The sequence below is a fragment of the Nematostella vectensis genome, chromosome 9 (assembly GCF_932526225.1).
Source record: "Nematostella vectensis chromosome 9, jaNemVect1.1, whole genome shotgun sequence".
NCBI classification, from domain to species: domain Eukaryota; kingdom Metazoa; phylum Cnidaria; class Anthozoa; order Actiniaria; family Edwardsiidae; genus Nematostella; species Nematostella vectensis.
Window position 1 is genome coordinate 3137766 of NC_064042.1, and position 20047 is coordinate 3157812.

Consider the following 20047-nt stretch of genomic DNA (forward strand, 5'->3'; position numbering starts at 1 on the left):
TAAATATGGAGAAATTAAGGAGCGTTTTATAATACATAACCTATGTGACTGATTATATCTTAAAACAATGAATATGCTTTATTCATCAAATTTAATCGAAACAAAAAAAGCAATTAGCTTTTCCAAATCAGCCGATGGAAATGGATGCTTTCTCCACTTGTTATTTTGCTAGGGTGAAATGTCGGCTGACAGGGACGTCACTAAACGCAAGCCCCTTTAAGTCGTTAAAGAGTCTTGGTGGATCATTTAAGAAGAGAGAAAAATATCTAGCACCCCACACAGGGAGCTGTAAGTCTACAATACTGCAAAGCTTGGAAGCAATTTAAACTTTTTAGGTGGGCTACCTGTGTGCCCCACGTGGCTCTCGTCGCCTCGTTACCATAGTATCCGCCCCCGTCTTTGGATCTATGAGAAAAAAGTTATTGTCCGCATGTCAATATGCAAAACGTTTTAAAGGACTGCTGTGGGCACAGTCGAAAAAGAAATGGTAAGATTTAAACGTTTGCAGCCTTCAAGGCATTCAACGAGACTACAAAAGGGAGAAATAATTAAACGGGTTAATGTATGAGATATTTATATACTGTGTAATTATTGAAGGGCTGGATGAAGCACACGTAGCGAAACGTTTTCTTGGAGGAATCGCTCACTTCAGCACTTTGCTTGATCTAAAGGGATTCAAAATTGTTTTTATTTGTCAATATTGTTGCCTTTACCGACTCAAATTTATTATGCGGAGAGTGAAAGCAAAAATCGTAAGCCTCACAAACTCCAAGAAATATCTTGTTTGTGTCTCAAACGAGTTTCAAACGAATTTATACCTTATTTATACGATTAATTCTTTTCGATACGTTTATACTTACGTTATGTAAGTATTTTCATATTGTTTATCTCCCTTGTTCTATTATACATTTCCAAAGTGAATAGCGACTACTAGATAATGATTGTCATATGCGTTATACTATACAGCTGTGTCCAATCTTCTTATTGACTTTGTATATTTCTCTATGTGGCGACCACGCTGTCAGTGTTATGGAGTAGACTAGATAGAGATTCGTATATGGATGATGCCCCTTTGTTTGCGACTGCTGAATGTTTTTGTTTCTAATTTGCTTAGTTAGTGACTTCTATGTATTATTCTCTAACTGGCGACTGCCCTTTGAGTTTATTTGTTCTAGAGAGCGATAGTATATTAGTGATGTGTCTTAGATAGGAAGTGATACGTGCGATATACCGTATGTTTTAGCTAGAAACTAGTATGTGTTCTATTTTTAGCTAACGACTGCTATATGCCGTGGTCGTGGACAGAGAAGAGTTCTTCTTCTGTTTCTTATTGCATGTTTATCGACCAGCCTACACTGGAATCTCACCAGAAACGGGGGTAAGCACATCAAAGCAGCAGAAGTATCACCGCTATTGCATCATTATTATTATCAGCAGTATCATCATCATCATCGTCGTCGTCGTCAGCAGCAGCATCATCAGCATCAGCATCATCATCAGCATCATCACCACCACCACCACTATTACCATCACCATCACCATCACCATCACCATCACCACCACCATCACCATCACCATCACCATCACCATCACCATCACCATCACCATCACCACCACCATCATCACCACCACCATCATCACCACCACCACCATCATCACCATCACCATCACCATCACCACCACCATCATCACCATCACCATCACCATCACCACCACCATCATCACCATCACCATCACCATCACCACCACCATCATCACCACCACCACCACTATTACCATCACCATCACCACCACCATCATCACCACCACCACCACTATTACCATCACCATCACCATCACCATCACCATCACCATCACCATCACCACCACCATCACCATCACCATCACCATCACCATCACCATCACCATCACCATCACCACCACCACCACCATCACCACCACCACCACTATTACCATCACCATCACCATCACCATCACCATCACCACCACCATCACCATCACCATCACCACCATCACCACCACCACCATCACCATCACCATCACCATCACCATCACCATCACCATCACCATCACCATCACCACCACCACCACCATCACCATCACCATCACCATCACCATCACCATCACCATCACCATCACCATCACCATCACCATCACCATCACCATCATCATCACCATCAGCATTATTAGCGGTTTTTCGTCATCTTTCTCATAATCACAATCACCATTATTATGATGATAACCCATTTATCAGATGGTCATGATCAACAGATGGGGTACAAGGGGTGCGTTTGCTCTCCCCCCCCCCCCCCCCACAACGGCCGAAAGTCTCTTTCGGTTCGCAATAGACGGGCTATTTGTAGACAAATCTATCAAACATAAGCGAATAAAATAGAAAAGGCATTCTAGATAACTCTGGTATGTCATAAATCTATAAGTCAGACATTTTTGCAGCCAAATCCGATAACGTTCCATGGAGATACTGCAATGGCATAAAAAAAAATCCCTTTTTGTTCTTTCTGGGGAGGTCAGATCATAAATCAGAAACCCTACCCAGAACTTTTCCCCTCCCCCGGAAAATTGGATTCACCTTTTGGATTTCGCACCCCCTAAGAAAAATCCTGGGTATGGGCCTGACTAATGTCATCATCTTATGAAACCTAGACGGTGATGGTAGTGTCTTTGTAGCACCCAAAATCAGCAACAGAATCAACATTCTCCTTCTTTTAGGGGAAGACCTGTGTGTGTACGACAAAGACACTGAGTCAGACACTGGGGTTCACCTTACGAAAGCGCCGAGCTACTCCTGCGGCAATGCCACCAGAGTACAGACACCGGTAGCAGACGACGCTTCTGTTGTCGGGTGCACATCGGACAGCAGTGAGATTATCTATAAGAAGGATGTCAGGCTGCTTGGGCGACCTCTCGATTCAACAAGTAAGACATTTTGTATGGAAAAACGTCATCAACATCATCATCATCACTATCGTCATCACTATCATCATCATCATCATCCCCACCACCACCACCACCACCACCACCACCACCACTATCATCATCATCATCATCATCATCATCATCAGCAGCAGCAGCAGCATAAACAACATAATCACGTGACTACAGTATTTTGTAGCGGGTTTTACAATGCGTGACTACAGTATTTTGTAGCGGGTTTTACAATGCGTGACTACAGTATTTTGTAGCGGGTTTTACAATGCGTGACTACAGTATTTTGTAGCGGTTTTTACAATGCGTGCATTTTTTTTGTACTTTTTATGCATTTTTGCATACATTTTGTGCACCAGAGTTGCGCACGACGCACTATCCTTTGCTAGGTACTAAACCCACTTGCTAATTAGATATATATGTGAATATATGTGTTGTTATAGATGAATGAATTAACGAGTTCGTGTCTCTTTTTCACCCAGGATTCTTAACTATAGGGATCCCAACGGTGGAACGAGTCTACAAAAACATGTCTGTCTCTTACATCGAAGGCACTCTGAACTCCCTCATCTCCCACATGACGGAGGAAGAAATGAAAGAAGTCCTTCTCGTAATTTTTCTCGCTGACTTTAATCCCGCCTCTCGGCATCGCATCCTCCATAAGCTTGAGACTCAATACAAGAAGCACATCGAGTCTAACCTCATCCACGTCATAGAGGCACCACGAGAGTTCTATCCAAGGCTAAACGGTCTGATTCGCACCTTCAATGATAAACCGGAGAGAATGTTCTGGCGCTCTAAGCAGAGTATTGATTACGTGTTTCTATTAGGGTACTGCGAGGGAATGTCGCGGTACTACATGCAATTGGAAGACGATGTCGAATCTGAACCCCGATTTATCGCCACCATAAAGAGAGTTATTGAGAGAAACAAGCAATTCAAATGGACTTTCTTGCAATTTAGTTTTTGGGGTTTCATAGGGAAATTCTTTCGGAATGAAGAGCTGCCATACTTGGGTTTAATGTTGCGAAGGTTTTATTCTGATGTCCCATGTGATTGGAATTTAATGCACTTTAAGAAGCTACGCGGGGACATTGGAGCGATAAATGCGTATTTTGGCGGAGAACAGTTTCATCATATGGGGCATCAATCGTCTTCTTTAGGGACATAAACATTGGTTCAATCAGTGGAAGTTGCCTAGAGACAAAAGTGTAGGGTTAGGGTCGTCCTCCAATTTCACCTTTCGCCCATTATCAAAAAGGTAAAAAGAATTACATATAATTTTGCTAGGGAGTTATATTTTTAAAATCATTTTCTCGCATGATTTTCAGTCATATTCGTTTTAACGAGACATCTTAGTATCCAAAATCCTCTGCTTCCTCTTCATAAGCTGCCTGGAATAGGAACGGGGTTGCATTTTTTTACTTTCGGGGGGGGGGGGGGGGGGTGCACCTATGGTTTAAAACGGTTAGCCTGTGCTCGGTATTTCACTATATTCCTTTAGAATTCTCAAGAATATCGTAGTAAACGTTATACCTGTATTGATTAAATTAGGATATCCGAAAAGGGATGAGCAATGGGGAGCGAGGGTTAGCAAAGAATATGAACTTGACCGAAAACTGACAACGTAAAATGTCTGACAGACTTTGTAATGAACTAGAATTTCCGTTTAATCAAAGCTTCAGTGTGATACTCAACACTTCGAGTCGCATAATTTATGATTTTTGGATTCTATATTTTTGTTTGATACCTCCACACCCGATGGATTTACAAAAGAAAATATGAACTCTAGAATCTGAACTGCTCCAAAGAAATTGAAGAAGAGTAGCTTACGAGAGATTTAATCACAGTATTTTATAAAACCTTAGAACACAAATTATTTTTAGATTGAATGCATTTCAATGTAGCTTGCTTTTGTTGTTCTGGGCACAAAATATTTCATATGCACGTGCATGACTGGACAAAAAAATAACAAAGGGTAAAGGAAGCAATGTAGACCTAGGTCGTAGTGTGCTGCACATGATGACAACATCACTACATTACTATAGCAACACAGATCCCGATATTTTTTTAGTGTACATCTCAGCGAGCTGTGCGTGGCGTAACCGACTAAGACAGGCCTGGGATCCTGGTTATTGCATCCCCATTAATGCGCGGGTACCTCGGGTTCCTTTGTGTTGTACAGTTCGCTAGTAAGCGGCGCTGGGGCCGAAATCTTAAGCTTAGCCGTAAAGCTTTATGCTGCCATACGGTGTTTTAGCGCTTGTCTGGAAGTATGGTCTATTTTTTTCTCATTTTACCGAATATGGACGAGGTTCGATTCTCGGCCATGTCCTCGATTTTTTTTTACATTTACTATCATCACTTTTTATGGCGTTATCATTTTTTATTGTCGCCTTTACGCAGTAACTATATTGCAGCGCATAGCCAGGATTTGCCCACGGGGTGTGCCATGTATGTAGTCTTGACGTTAACATGGCAACGCATACCACAGGGTTACCCATAAGAAAAATTTTGAATTGATATGGAAGCATCCGTCGTTTGTTTTGCAACAGCGGACGCCATCTTGAAAAAGCTTGACCAATCAGCATGCAGAATTCTCAAAACCTTGAACAAATGTTTTTGTAGCGTGACAAGTTGTAGCGCGGGGTGAAAAACGAGCAACATAGATGTACCGGACATGATTGGCGACAAGTTGGAGATTTTGACTCTAGTATTTACCCGCCCATTGAAAAAAGTCTAGGTTTGGAATGTTGTCGCCTGCTTGTAGTCTAAAAGCACCTACAGTCTTTGAAGATTTTTTTATCAATTGTTGTCCATATGATGCAGCAAATTTTGCATTCTTAAAAAATACTTTTTGTGGAAAGGATATCACTTTATTAAAGCAAATATGTTATAAGCGTTTTCAAATACCTGTTAAGCCCGGTTTCGACAGGATTTAGCAAGCATAAACCCTTTTTTCTAAGGGCAAATGATGAAATAATCGAAAATGTAGCAATCGTTATATGAAATATTACCTCTTTCTATTTTCATGTCGATTGCTTTGGCCATTCAAAAAGTGCTAATGGTTCCTATATGCTAAAATTTTACTACACATCATTACAGCACAATACAAGGAGCAAGAACAAAGGCTTCTAAGTACATTCACGCAAAACACATGCTACCATTACCAGACATGAACATGTTGCATAGTTAGCTAAAGGGGCGCTCCGAAGCCTTCTTTATGATGTAAGAAACTCAAGGCTCTGGCTTTCATCACAACTACGTTTTACCAGAATGTTGCTTCTTCCTATGTTTTACTTGATGCTTGGGCTTCTATCTGGTCTTATTATCATGCTGTTGTTTTGTGAATTTTCATGCAGCCGAGAATCGGTTGGAGCAGAAAGCGAGGAAGATTTGGATGTCAACAAGAATATTCAAAGCGAAGAACAAGATACTGACGACAATGGTTCGCAAATGAAACCTATGACACTTATACGAGAAAGTAAACGGTCGCTTGTCAAACTTTTGAGTAGAAAAGAGTCAGCAACTGCTATTTGAAGATGGTTCGAGGTTGCTTCCGTGGTACCATTCTACGAGTATAGGTAGCCCTCAACTCGCCACTCGAACTTCGCGCGGTCACCTTCGGTAACTTCGACCTTGGTCAACTTTTCCTTGAACTCTGGTCTTGTTGCGTCTATGATGTTCAGATGTAGACTGGTTCTACCGAGGTCCGGACTTGACACTTGTAGGGTCCCGTATCTTTGGCCCAAAAGTTTCCTTGAGTTTAAAAGCCTCAGAAGAAACGACTTATTTGTACGCCAAGATCTCTTTGGAAAAACAAGTAGAAAATCAACGATACATAAGAGGGTAGTCAATCCATTTTACAAAAGGCGATGGTTATGTTAGATTTTCCAGGTGCAAATGGAGAAGGGGAAGACATAAGCAGTGGTTGTGCCGTTGCATCTTGTTTACAGAAAAAAATGGCAAATCACTCTCCAGACATAAACGAATTTCGTATTTTATGTCACGATCAAAATAAATAAACAAAGGTATAAGTCTATAGAATCTTGCCGTAAACAGTCATGCTTGTATAACTTTTGATAACAGCCTATCAGCTTAACAAACAATGGTTCACTTGTTTAACCAACACGCAGAAATTTCGATCCAGGCAGTTAACTGAGTTTTACTTCTAACTGCAAAAAGATCAAATCTGCCTTTTAAAATATAATGTATGTATATGCCAAAAAGCCGAAATGATTTAAACTTATGCGCGAAAAATGTAAGCTATTATGCCATCTGATCCTGATAACGAAAAGCCGTCAGCCTTTATATTACCATTACCCAGGAGATAAAGCCATAACTGGGCAAATCCAGATATGCAAATCACGGAGTAATAGAATATGCTATTGATTCTGAAAAAAAATGTGCCTAAAATTATAAATCTTATTACGCAATTCAAGCTAGATCATGTCTGCCTTTTTAATTCGTTAATTATCCCAACTGTTCTTGGGTTCCCATGAGCATTTTGGGCGCGTTGCTTACTTAGCCATCGACCGCTAAATTTCGTGTTTTCTTATCAAAGAATCGCAAAATCTTAGACACTTTGCATATGATATCTCTTTGCGATATATGCGCACACCACCCCCTAACCTGTTTATTGTCTCTTCTAATTGTGTACTGTCAATCATGTCACGCAAGCTGCAAAACTGTCGTCACACAACAAATGCACACATAAACACATGGACCATGAAATCGAGATGAACCACCATGTCACAACATAACGCTGCCATCAGAAGATGACAATGATACCGAGTTCGTAGGTACACATCTCGCTTGTCTCGCCAAATTTGGGCTAACAACTATCAGCTAAAGTCATGTTCATTTTGCAGGATTATATTTTGAGCCAAAATTAATTGATGTGAGTTGATGATACAGCTTGATGCAAAGGGATATGAATTGGCTTAAGTTGAATCGTGGATTTTCAAGTCACTCAGATTTTGAAAATTCACTCTTACGGTTTCTACGAATGAAGGAAATGAACATTTCGTGAAAGTTATTTTCAAACACAATTATATAGATAATGTATTCATAGTCTAATTTATAAACTAGTTAAGTCTCAAAGTCTTTATTAAATTATCAAAACTTTTAGTAAAGCCAAGTATGATTGTTTCTATGGTTGTGGCCTTTGTAGATGAAATGAAGTTAGTTGATTTTATTTTGAGTAACTTTAAAACATTCAAAAATAACATATTTTGTTACGCTTCTCTGCGCATGCTTGACATCTTGTATCCGCTGACTTGCTAGGTAAGTGTTCGAGAATAATGCGTTTACTAGAGTCTTACTGAACCAAATACTTAGTAAGTCAAAGAGCACGGGCTTGGTTCTCATGATGTCGATCATATGACTACAAAGATATTGCTGGATGCGACAACACTCAGATGTTTGGGAAAATGTGAAAGAGCCCTTTTCAGCCACACTTTTGTTATTGTTTCCATCAATATTAGAAGACAATTTATTAGAAGAAACCCCTAGATAATCACTCAACATTAAACTTTAGCTCTATTTTCAAAATTCGAATAAAAAAAGATATGTTAAAACCTAGCCCGCCATAATAAGGGCCGTGTATACCGTCTTTTTGGATAAGGTCGTTAGCGTCTCTTACCGAGCTTCATTAGCTAGTATTAGCTTGTATTATCGGGGAAGTAAAAGAACGACTTGGATCACTGGCCCGTGGAACCATCTTCTTTGGCTTAGCTCACGTTAGAAAACATATATACACTCAAACATTAGTCTATAGCGTCTCGTGCGTACTTTTCAGGACACGCTTTGGGCATGTCTCGAGATAATGATTTGCCCTAAAAAATAGTTAAATTGTGTTTGTTATCACACAGAACACCGAGACACTCTTCTACCAACAAAAACTAGCAAGACCAGACGACACAGAGAGACAACAAGATAATCACGTTCAACGGTAGATGTGCCATGTGCTAGTCACGTGCTTTAGAAGACACAACGCGTGCTAGTTACGTGCTACGGAAGACACAACACATGCTAGTCACGTGCTACAGAAGACAACACGTAATAGTCACGTGCTACATAAGACATAAGACATAACACGTGATATAGAAGACAACACGTGATACGGGAGATGTGCCACGTGCTACAGAAGACGCAACACGTGCTACGGAAGACGCAACACGTGCTACGGAGGATGCGTCAAGTGCCAGTCGCATGTTTTGGAAGATGCGCCACGTGCTGTGGGAGATTGGCTAAGAAGTTTGTGTGGCTAATTGCCGCCTCAACTGTGTTCCTACTATGTGTCCAGATAATCGTATTCCTTTCTTTTTCACCTGAAGATGAAGATGTGCTGTACACCTTGAGACCATTACACCTACCCAGAAGACGAAACAAACCGTCGGACACATTTCTCGTCCATTCGCGCTACACAGGCGACATCCCGAGATCTGACTTAATCAAGTTTGTGGTAGTGTTATCGCAAGGTCTTTCACAAAGTCAGCAAAGACTAGGGCTTCATTTCTTTGAAAAGACGGATTTAAAGAGTATTCAGTATCTGAAAAAGATATTGGAAACGACCCCTGGGCTAGACGGCGCGTCCTGTCTCTCGTACTCATTACAAGAATTGTTTTCTGAGAAACCGGACTCCTCGCAAATGCAGGCAGGTGAGGGGGAGACAAAGCGGAGGCTCGAAAGTGCAGTTAGTAAATCCTGGTGTCGATTTAAAAGACGAGGCTGGAGTTTGATTATTCGCAATACTGGACCAATCGAGTCAATAAGCGTGAGGAATGTTCCTGGTAGTGATCTGATCGAGCATGCAGTGGCAGCACAAAGGTGTAATATCGTCGAGGGGCCATTTTTAATGAAGAAAGAGAAGTTCTTGCAATTGAAGGGATGGCGCTCAAACTTTGGCAGAGCCGCAGTGTTAGACTTTTTCCTCCGATCAAAAGGCAAACTTAACATTGCCAAAGTAACCGGATGCTTCATGAGCGAACAGCTTTACATCGCAGACCGTGGAATGAACGAGGGACTTGGGGACTTCCCGGATTATGCCGAACTTGGTTTGGTCCATGGAGTCCTTAGAATTATTCAGGAGAATCGAGTGGAATGGACTGTTTGCGCCGCGCATGGCGAGCTATGCAAGGAGCAGCCGTACACCCCGTCCCAGGACTTCCCGGTCGTTGCCATGCCAATATGCTGTAGCTCCATGCTAGCGATCATGCTTAGGGACATTGTGAAGGGACTAAATGCCATAGGGCTTGAATACAGGGTGGTATTTGGTACCCTCCTTGGGGCGGTCCGGAGCGGGGCAATCATTCCCTGGACCCACGACCTTGACCTTGCCATTCGCAAACGCGACTATGACAACAAGACGATCTTTGTGACTTTACAAAGACATTTCAGAGGGAGATACTATATCGGGTTTCACGCGCATATGAGACGAGCAATCGCCTTATACCCGCCTTACGCGACCTTTAACCGCTCATTATTTTATGGCCCTGAGGACCTTGAGGGAGAGAAGTTTTTTAGTGCGAATGTAATGGGTGCAGTAAGGAAACTGAAGCTGGATACGGACTGGCGAGCGAGAGGCTATATGGACTTTAATCTTGGCCCCGAGGTATGGTGGAAAAACGCGTCTAAGGTGACGATCAACGGGCGCGAGTACGTGACGGTAAAGGACGCGGAAACCGAGCTAAGGGATTGGTACGGGGAAAGCTGGCGTCAGCCGGTACATCCGGGTAACACGTGGAGAGGACTATCAGATAAAGGCGCCGCATGACTTGGTCACGTGGCTAGTCACATGGGTAATACGTGGAGGGGATTATCAGATAAAGGCGCCGCATGACTTGGTCACGTGGCTAGTCACATGGGTAATACGTGGAGGGGATTATCAGATAAAAGCGCCGCATGGCTTGGTCACGTGACTCGTCTCACATGGGCAACACGTGGAGGGGACTATCAGATAATGGCGCCGTATGACTACGCCGACACCTGGATATTGAAATGACCAGTTAACTACCCGTACTGCCCGCGTAGCATGCTAAAGTAATTAATTGATCATAAAATTAGATGAATGTAAACCAGAAAATTAAATTCCTGGCAGTCCTAGAGAGTATTTGAAAATAACTATTTCTTGATAACGTGGTTATTTTTATTGTCATGATTGACATGACCATGCTCCACCATGCTCCTCAACGAGAGCACGTCATAGTCGTAGCAGGCCTCGAATTATTGGAGGGGCACGATAACAAAAAGAAAACAATGGGGGCACAGTCACGCCCCTACTGGCCAATTCCTTTTAATTTTTCAAAACAATCGGGGCACAGTCACGCCCCTACTGGCCAGTTCCTTTTAATTTTTGAAAACAATGGGGGCAAAGCCACGCCCCTACTGGCCAGTTCCTTTTAATTTTTTGAAAATAATGGGGGGAGGGGCCACGTGCTCCCAGTGCTACGGCGATGCATGTACTGGTATACTCGCTCTCACGTGACCAGTTAGATAAAGCACGTGGAAAGTTCACACCAGCTCATGGATTTTGCCACGTGATCCTTGCGCTCGTCATATGGCTGGCATATGATTGGTATAACTAGAAAGACTTACAGATAAGCTGTAAAAAAAATAAATGGCCTGTGAAGGCGTGGTGTAGACAAGCTAGGAATCAACAGCAACGCGAGCAAGAAACTGTCTTTTTGCTCCGACGAAGGGCTAACGCCCGAAACGTCAGCTCAACTACTCTGTTCCACAGGGGCGTTCAACATACTTTTTTAATGATGTGTTGATTTATAGCTTGGCACTGCTTCCTTTCACATGATCACACGTCATAACGCGGGCACATGGTTGGCTGCGTCCTTCCACATAGTCACGTGATTGCTAACGCCCATAGCTTCCAAGACCGGCTCTATTCTTCCATCAAACAAACCAAAGACACCACCTATGAGAGCAGAAATCCGAATTGGAATGATGACATACACACGTCAAGGGCAATGCACATTTGTCTGTTTAGCCTTTAGATTGGTACATTTTTGGAACAATTCGAGTCAGTCTTCGTGATTTCCTTAAAAAGCCCTAGACGGCCACACCTCTCTTTTTGTTTACGTTCAGTGTTAGGAAGACAAGATACTAAAGAATCCAAATAATCATCTAAAATTAACCAATAAAGTATAAAATAAGCATTACACTTTATTTACTAAATCCAAAATATCAATAATAAATAATAACAAAATATCGCAGCAGCTTTTAGAAATCAGCGGATAAAAATGGAGGCTTTCTCACAAGTTGTTTGTTGCTATCACGACAAAATGGCGGCGGGCAGAGATATCCCATGCACTTACCGGTGTGAATGTAAAGTACGCGTTTGCCCTTGAATCGCGAAGGATTATTTTTCATCTCCGCCAGCATTCCACGGACTGACTTGATCGTATAAACTGGGTCAAGCATTATTCCCGTGGTTGATGAAATTCGGACAATATCCTCTGCAAAGAGAATAAAAGCAATTTTCAACGGTGAACCGGTAAATTCCTTGCTTTGGGTTGAATATCGTTATTCTTGCAAATTTAAAGAATTGTTTAAGAAGCGATTGAATTCTTGATTGAGACAAAGAGTTGCAGAAAATTTATCTGTGACCCTAAAATTGAGAGATGACATGTCAATTGAAATGTAATTCCTCCTCCAACTTTTCGAGCTAAACTGCTAGTTAGACAAACTCACAAAACCCAGTAGCCGATCTTCCAGCTTAGTCCCAGACCTTGCTTGTGGTATCCTGTGCTTGGAGATGAACCGTAAAGTAGCGCTTAAAAAAACCCTCCCCCCCTTAAATGGACGGATCCTAAAAGAGAGGAATTTAAGTCTGCTTGAAAGTAAAACTTATATATAATATATTTATCCACCCTTTTTCATGTAGCCCAAATCCTTTCTAAGAAATAAGCTGGGTCCCGCCTAGAAAGTCAGGGAGCACAATGTACTGACCTAGCTCCTCGGTTGTAGAAACAGCATAACCCTTTCCCTTGTAGCCCTCTATGATGTCTAAGATATCTTCCGCATGTACGTCCGTAAGACCGACAGATACAAGCTCCTCATTCACACACTTGTAGAAGAACGCCGCATCATCGCATACGTTTACCGCGTGACATCTGCACAAGAATGTAACAAATACAAATCTGGATATTTATGCTTTATGAGGACTGTACAGGCCCGCAAATGATCCCCGGCCCGCAAACGAACCCCCAAAAAGCATACGGTGGCCCGCAAATGATCCCCTGCCCGCAAACGAACCACCAAAAAGCATACGGTGGCCCGCAAATGATCGCCGGCCCGCAAACGAACCCCCAAAAAGCATACGGTGGCCCGCAAATGATCCCCGGCCCGCAAACGAACCACCAAAAAGCATACGGTGGCCCGCAAATGATCCAGGCCCGCAAACGAACCCCAAAAAAGCATACGGTGGCCCGCAAATGATCCAGGCCCGCAAATGATCCCGTAATAATTTACGGAATGGAACGTGGAATAAAGTGCTCGACTCTATACTAGATATAAAAAGAACACTTTCTTTCTGTTAAAGGAAATTATACATCTAATTAAAAAAATAAAAAGAAATTAAAAAAATAAAGCAATATATTTTCTCTTAACTCTCAGTATTTATGTGGAAAGATTAGACTTCTATCACAAGATTAATTGTTTTGGGGTCATTTGCGGGCCGGGATCATTTGCGGGCCTGCTGTGCTTTTTGGAGGGTCATTTGCGGGCCGGGGATCATATGCGGGCCTGCTGTGCTTTTTGGAGGGTCATTTGCGGGCCTGCTGTGCTTTTTGGAGGGTCATTTGCGGGCCTGCTGTGCTTTTTGGAGGGTCATTTGCGGGCCTGTACAGGTCAGCTCATCCTCCCGGAACCAGAAGAACCTAAAGGATAGCACTTGGGGCGAAATTAATACCCTAAGGGATAGCACTTGGGGCGAAATTAATACCCTAAGGGATAGCACTTGGGGCGAAATTAATACCCTAAGGGATAGCACTTGGGGCGAAATTAATACCCTAGAGGATAGCACTTGGGGCGAAATTAATACCCTAAGGGATAGCACTTGGGGCGAAATTAATACCCTAAAGGATAGCACTTGGGGCGAAATTAATACCCTAAGGGATAGCACTTGGGGCGAAATTAATACCCTAAGGGATAGCACTTGGGGCGAAATTAATACCCTAGAGGATAGCACTTGGGGCGAAATTAATACCCTAAGGGATAGCACTTGGGGCGAAATTAATACCCTAGAGGATAGCACTTGGGGCGAAATTAATACCCTAAGGGATAGCACTTGGGGCGAAATTAATACCCTAGAGGATAGCACTTGGGGCAAAATTAATACCCTAAGGGATAGCACTTGGGGCGAAATTAATACCCTAAAGGATAGCACTTGGGGCGAAATTAATACCCTAAGGGATAGCACTTGGGGCGAAATTAATACCCTAAGGGATAGCACTTGGGGCGAAATTAATACCCTAAAGGATAGCACTTGGGGCGAAATTAATACCCTAAGGGATAGCACTTGGGGCGAAATTAATACCCTAAGGGATAGCACTTGGGGCAAAATTAATACCCTAGAGGATAGCACTTGGGGCGAAATTAATACCCTAGAGGATAGCACTTGGGGCGAAATTAATACCCTAGAGGATAGCACTTGGGGCGAAATTAATACCCTAAGGGATAGCACTTGGGGCGAAATAAATACCCTAGAGGATAGCACTTGGGGCGAAATTAATACCCTAAGGGATAGCACTTGGGGCGAAATTAATACCCTAAGGGATAGCACTTGGGGCGAAATTAATACCCTAGAGGATAGCACTTGGGGCGAAATTAATACCCTAAGGGATAGCACTTGGGGCGAAATTAATACCCTAAAGGATAGCACTTGGGGCGAAATTAATACCCTAAAGGATAGCACTTGGGGCGAAATTAATACCCTAAGGGATAGCACTTGGGGCGAAATTAATACCCTAAAGGATAGCACTTGGGGCGAAATTAATACCCTAAAGGATAGCACTTGGGGCGAAATTAATACCCTAAAGGATAGCACTTGGGGCGAAATTAATACCCTAAGGGATAGCACTTGGGGCGAAATTAATACCCTAAGGGATAGCACTTGGGGCGAAATTAATACCCTAGAGGATAGCACTTGGGGCGAAATTAATACCCTAAGGGATAGCACTTGGGGCGAAATTAATACCCTAGAGGATAGCACTTGGGGCGAAATTAATACCCTAAGGGATAGCACTTGGGGCGAAATTAATACCCTAAAGGATAGCACTTGGGGCGAAATTAATACCCTAAGGGATAGCACTTGGGGCGAAATTAATACCCTAAGGGATAGCACTTGGGGCGAAATTAATACCCTAAGGGATAGCACTTGGGGCGAAATTAATACCCTAGAGGATAGCACTTAGGGCGAAATTCATACCCTAAGGGATAGCACTTGGGGCGAAATTAATACCCTAAGGGATAGGACAAGCATTTGTACAGTTTTTTAGGGAGAGTCTTCCCCATGGCTCATCCTACTAATGGTGTATTTGTGCATTTATATAGGATATCAATCAGTTGCTCTTTGTTATTATTTACATTTAAAAAATAATCAATCATCCACGATTGAAGTTTGTTACCTGAGTAACAACATTTGATGAGTGCCTAAGTTACTTGATGGAATTTAGATGTTGGAAATGGATGGCTCACATTGCGCAGGAGTGTACAATGGCAGCATGATTAGCCAACACGCATTACTTTAATCGTTATAATTAATTTAATAACCAATCTATTATGCTGCAATGGGTCAGGTCCCATTGATTTTCCAACACCTTCACTGCACCTTAATCATCAAACCATCTGACGCAAGGCCTCATTTAATACTCACTTAAGTTTGTTACCAGTCAAGTAGTTCCCGATAGCTATACCTGCTGCTGTACCAGAACTGCCAACACACATAACCATATCATCAAACTCATCCAGGACATTCTAGAAAGAGAAACAGAAAGCTTCTTTTATCAAATTGTAAATCGTTGGCAGTTTTCTTTATTTGTTTCTTATACTAAATTTTTTAACTGTGGTGCACCAAGGATCTTTGAAAGGGTGGGCCAACTTATGGAAACAATATCTTAGCTTCCCTTAGCTTTATTGGGTAAAAAAGATAATTGGACATAGGAAACCACCCCTGCATTTGCCACCTTTAAACTTCATATAAAACTCCTTCATATAAAAGTCCCATTTAAGACATTTTCTCCTCTATTGTAAGTAATGTCTCATACGTATTTTTGACTGCTAGAAGGAGGGGGGCCCAGGGCCCTCTCTTTGGCTATGCCACAGGGGGCAAAGTATATATTCCTCTGCATTCGCCACTGTTCAACAAGTATAAATCTCCCAGGATCCAGAGATACATACTGCTGTTAGCTGGTTCATCCAAAAAGAAAATATAAAAGTGTAATGGCCAGTATTACGTTGTTTTTATTATGAAGCTCCCTTACATAAGCCATATAACAATACCTGTTTGGTCAGTTCATGAAAAGCTGTGATGTAACCAAACAAACCAATCTCATTAGATCCACCCAAAGGGATGACATATGGTGACTTCCCCTGTTGCCTGTGAATAGAAGAGAATATGTACCTTTTAAGGTGTTCAAACACTCCACACCCAGGACATAACTCTATATAAAAGTAGAAAGGGTCATCCTATCTTTTAGGGTATAAAATTATTCATGGGAGTCCCCACCTCCCTCTGTGACTTTACACTTCTATAACAATCTGTCTTTAAACATGCACTGGCAAAGTAGTGCCATAACACAGTAATTATCATTGGAGAGCGGTAAACCATTGTTTGCTTTTGGTGGAATGAAATAATATGAGGCTCGTAACACTTGAGGGGGGTAGAAGGTACATACCCCCAGTGCCCCACCCCTTGTCACCAGCGGCGTGGCCAGGATTTTTATCAGGAGGGGGCCCAAAAGGGACTTTCAAGGCATTTTCTTCTGTATTTTAGATAATGTCTCATACATTTACTGTATTTTTGGCTGCTAGAAGGGGGGGCCCGGGCCCCCTGGGCCACCCCCCTGGCTACGCTCCTAGTCACGGCCCCCAAAAGCTTGGTAAAAGTTTGCCACTCTTTTGGTGCGCAAATACAAAATGAACGAAGCCATTTTTTTAAAATTCCATGCGTCACTGGGCAAGAGAAGTCTGGAGGCACTGGTACCCAGGGTATTTCCATTTGGAATTGCACTTCAAAGAATGTTGTTAAAACTTGGTGTAATGAATGAGCATAAACCTGAGTTTTTCTGCCAGATTTTCCATTCTCATTTTGAGCCCTGATTCATATCCCTCATACGGCACCAGCATCAGATGACTGCCTACCAGTCGATTCAACAATAAGTTGCCATGGTAACCAGCAGGGGGGTCCTGGATAAAAAAGTTTTAGAGCAATATCTTTCTAAGGAATAAAAAAAGTTGTGTTATAGATGATTTTCCAACCCAGTCTCTAGAAGACAAGACAATTTGCATAATAGAAAATCTGCAATCAGTGCATGGTGCTTTTATACCAATGTAAATGTTAAACTTTTGATTTGAATGTGTAGAGGGAAGGAAGAAAGTCAATGTCCAGTCATCTTAAACGTGTTGCTTTCTGGTATTTAGATGAATACATCCATCTCTCCTTCAACACCTAACCCTGATACCAAGTCATACGCACCTTATCTTTGTGTCTAAGAAGCAGGTAACAATCCATATTCAGTTCTCTTGCAGCAACAGCTGTTGCTCTGCAGTGATTAGACTGAATTCCTCCACAAGTAATGACTGTATCACATTTCTTTTTTATTGCATCTGCCATAAGAAACTCTAGTTTGCGAACCTGAAATGAGTAAGGGAAACTTGACTGGATCCTACATCGAAAATGTTTCAAAAGGTTTTCAGTTTCCAACCTTGTCTTCCATCTAAATGTTAAGTATTATCCTTTATCCATTAGTATTATCCATTTTTATTTGGTTTGCTCCACTATCAATGCCTACAGGCTTGTTAGGTGGATTTGATTTTGATTTGCTTTATTAGGGCTCCCCATTAAAAGTAAAACTATGAACTGTGGTCAATAGATGGTGTGTTTTCACATAGCAGTGAAGGATATTCTTAGGGAGGATATACTTATCTGACAAGAGAGGAATATTGGTTTACTCGTCACTGCCAAATCTACTGGTTTGGCAGAAGACACCCTTTTTACCCTTTACTCCAAACTTCCTTTATGTTTACTAATATTTACTGTACTCTTCCAGTTAAATTTCTTAATATTTTGTACTTTCTCATGATTTTTTATATCTCAAGGTTGGCAGATTAGTATATACTGAATCATTTATTAAGGGTTGTACAACTTTGTGGCAAAAACTTGGCTATCAACAATAAAAATACAACAGCAACAACTACATCATTTAATGGGCCGGTTTACCTTGTTACCAGAAAGTGTAGAACCAGTAAGATCATCTCGTTTAATGCACAGCTTAAAGTCACCAGGAAGTCCAGGTGGATGCCAGGGATGAATAGGGGTGTTTCTCCTTGCTAACTATAGAAGGGTTAGAAATACAAGACATAATCTTTAAATAATCAATTAATAATCAATCACAATCAATACCAGTCAGTAGCAACCAATAACATTCAATTGGTTGATAAATAGTTGAATGGTAATCAATAATGGAATGTAGCTTTCATATATTGATTAATTATATATTTAGATAAGTATCGATACCAATCGATGTCACTAGCTGACAGTTCTCTTTTGGTATTTTGGTATGGTATTTTGATTATTAATTGATTGGCAAATACCAATCGATATTGATAAAACAAGGTTCTATTGTATTGACTGATATTGATTTATTGTTCTGTCTGATAATTCATTGAAGGATATATACACCGTGTAACTGAAGTTGATGGCTTAGGGGCAGTGTCATGGTAACAGCTTTGCAATAGCTATCCGGCCCGACACAATGGATTTCTGTCAAATTCTAATATTGACTTTATGAGCCTTTGGTACATATGCATACCTGTCGACTCTCCCGCATTAGGCAGGAGTCTCAAAATTTTGGACCTCTTCTCCCGCTTTTCTGCGTGGAGCACCAACCCCCCACTTTTTAGCCATTTTAATTGCTAAGAAAAATCCTTTAATAGAAAATCGACATTTTTCCTTTTTTTTCTATTTTTTGTAGCACCAAACATGTGAGATCTATTTTGTGCTTGAGAGCTTTCTGAAGGGCAAACGTCTGCTGACTGGCTCAGTAAAAGCAGGAAAGCCATTTATCTGCTTTAGCTTGCTCGCCCCTTTGAGGGTATACCCCACCGCTCTCCCAAAAAATTCTCAAGCCTTGAGATTTTCTGAGGGTGACAGGTATGCATGTGGGAGACTTAAAATTCAAAGGAAATAAGCAATAAACATAGTTTTCAATAAAATATTGCATATAATTTAAACAAGGCATTAACAACTTAAAGTTCAACTGTTTGCAGACAATTAAAAGCCTACAATAAACACTGACTCCAGACATGCGCAGTACCATGACGCTGCCCATTTATCTTCATTTACTCTTCAGAAACGTACCTCTACGTAATGCGAGGGAATTTTTCTTAGATTACGAACCCATGACGGGGGGACATAAGGGACAAGATCGGCCATTTTTTTTACGCAAGTTCCAAATGAGCGGTAAGTAAAACTCATTCCTGTTATGTTTTTCGGTGTTTTGCTACTAAACTTCCAGGCGTTCCTTGCAGCTTCAGAGGTAGCGTGGACCGAGAAACCACAGACAACCCACGAAGTCGTCAACAAATATAAGGCTAGAACAATCAAGGGACGAAAGGAACATTGCAAACGTGGAGGGGGGTGGAGGTTTCCGTCGTGTATGTTATTTTTCTTGTCTTCAAAACGTTTTCTTATCGAATATGATTTTTTTTCCTTATCCACCCCCTCGCCTTCATTTTGTAAGAGTCCGTCCATACATTTTGGATACTTTTATAATTGAGGAATTCTGTACTTGTAGGGGCGAAATGACTGGTTTCAAAAACAGGGGGAGGGGATGCAATAAGAGGCGAAAAGTTACCCTTTTGTTAC

General features: G+C 41.6%; 3 protein-coding genes across 6 annotated transcripts; 2 read left to right on the top strand and 1 right to left on the bottom strand.

Moving 5' to 3' along the window:
• The first annotated feature begins 194 nt into the window (after positions 1 to 194).
• LOC5517229 (alpha-1,3-mannosyl-glycoprotein 4-beta-N-acetylglucosaminyltransferase C) lies at positions 195 to 4852 on the top strand. Of its 2 annotated transcripts, none has more exons than XM_001637205.3 (4): positions 195 to 487; positions 1273 to 1378; positions 2731 to 2937; positions 3429 to 4852. In XM_001637205.3, the coding sequence occupies exons 1-4, from the start codon at positions 485 to 487 to the stop codon at positions 4115 to 4117; spliced, it is 1005 nt and encodes a 334-aa protein (XP_001637255.2). In that variant the 5' UTR covers positions 195 to 484; the 3' UTR covers positions 4118 to 4852. The 2 variants fall into 2 exon arrangements, with proteins under 2 accessions (XP_001637255.2, XP_048588840.1); XM_048732883.1 differs by lacking the exon at positions 195 to 487 and adding an exon at positions 488 to 562.
• A 307-nt stretch (positions 4853 to 5159) lies between these two features.
• Positions 5160 to 12137, top strand: LOC5497724. Of its 2 annotated transcripts, XM_048732810.1 has the most exons (3): positions 5160 to 6174; positions 6309 to 7748; positions 8820 to 12137. In XM_048732810.1, the coding sequence occupies exon 3, from the start codon at positions 9077 to 9079 to the stop codon at positions 10721 to 10723; it is 1647 nt and encodes a 548-aa protein (XP_048588767.1). In that variant the 5' UTR covers positions 5160 to 6174; positions 6309 to 7748; positions 8820 to 9076; the 3' UTR covers positions 10724 to 12137. The 2 variants fall into 2 exon arrangements, with proteins under 2 accessions (XP_048588767.1, XP_048588766.1); XM_048732809.1 differs by having other exon boundaries at positions 5163 to 7748.
• LOC5517239 (bifunctional D-cysteine desulfhydrase/1-aminocyclopropane-1-carboxylate deaminase, mitochondrial) lies at positions 11078 to 19709 on the bottom strand. 2 transcript variants are annotated; one of them, XM_001637262.3, is made up of 9 exons: positions 19541 to 19708; positions 18401 to 18514; positions 17657 to 17815; positions 17237 to 17367; positions 16462 to 16558; positions 15836 to 15936; positions 12910 to 13073; positions 12276 to 12416; positions 11078 to 11875 (listed from the first exon to the last, which is right to left on the bottom strand). In XM_001637262.3, the coding sequence occupies exons 1-9, from the start codon at positions 19655 to 19657 to the stop codon at positions 11763 to 11765; spliced, it is 1137 nt and encodes a 378-aa protein (XP_001637312.2). In that variant the 5' UTR covers positions 19658 to 19708; the 3' UTR covers positions 11078 to 11762. The 2 variants fall into 2 exon arrangements, 1 of the variants encoding a protein (XP_001637312.2); XR_007313788.1 differs by lacking the exon at positions 11078 to 11875 and having other exon boundaries at positions 12282 to 12416; positions 12652 to 13073; positions 19541 to 19709.
• Between the last annotated feature and the right edge of the window lie 338 nt (positions 19710 to 20047).

Excerpts from the sequence above, each read along its gene's own strand:
- LOC5517229 (XM_001637205.3), top strand. Across the intron at positions 1,379-2,730 it reads GAATCTCACCAGAAACGGGG|GGGAAGACCTGTGTGTGTAC; the intron begins GTAAGCACATCA and ends TCCTTCTTTTAG. Across the intron at positions 2,938-3,428 it reads GCGACCTCTCGATTCAACAA|GATTCTTAACTATAGGGATC; the intron begins GTAAGACATTTT and ends TTTTTCACCCAG.
- LOC5517239 (XM_001637262.3), bottom strand. The coding sequence starts at position 19,657 with ATGAGTTTTACTTACCGCTCATTTGGAACTTGCGTAAAAAAAATGGCC. Across the intron at positions 17,816-18,400 it reads CTACACTTTCTGGTAACAAG|GTTCGCAAACTAGAGTTTCT; the intron begins GTAAACCGGCCC and ends TACTCATTTCAG. Across the intron at positions 15,937-16,461 it reads TTCATGAACTGACCAAACAG|AATGTCCTGGATGAGTTTGA; the intron begins GTATTGTTATAT and ends TTCTCTTTCTAG.
- LOC5497724 (XM_048732810.1), top strand. The coding sequence starts at position 9,077 with ATGTGCCACGTGCTACAGAAGACGCAACACGTGCTACGGAAGACGCAA.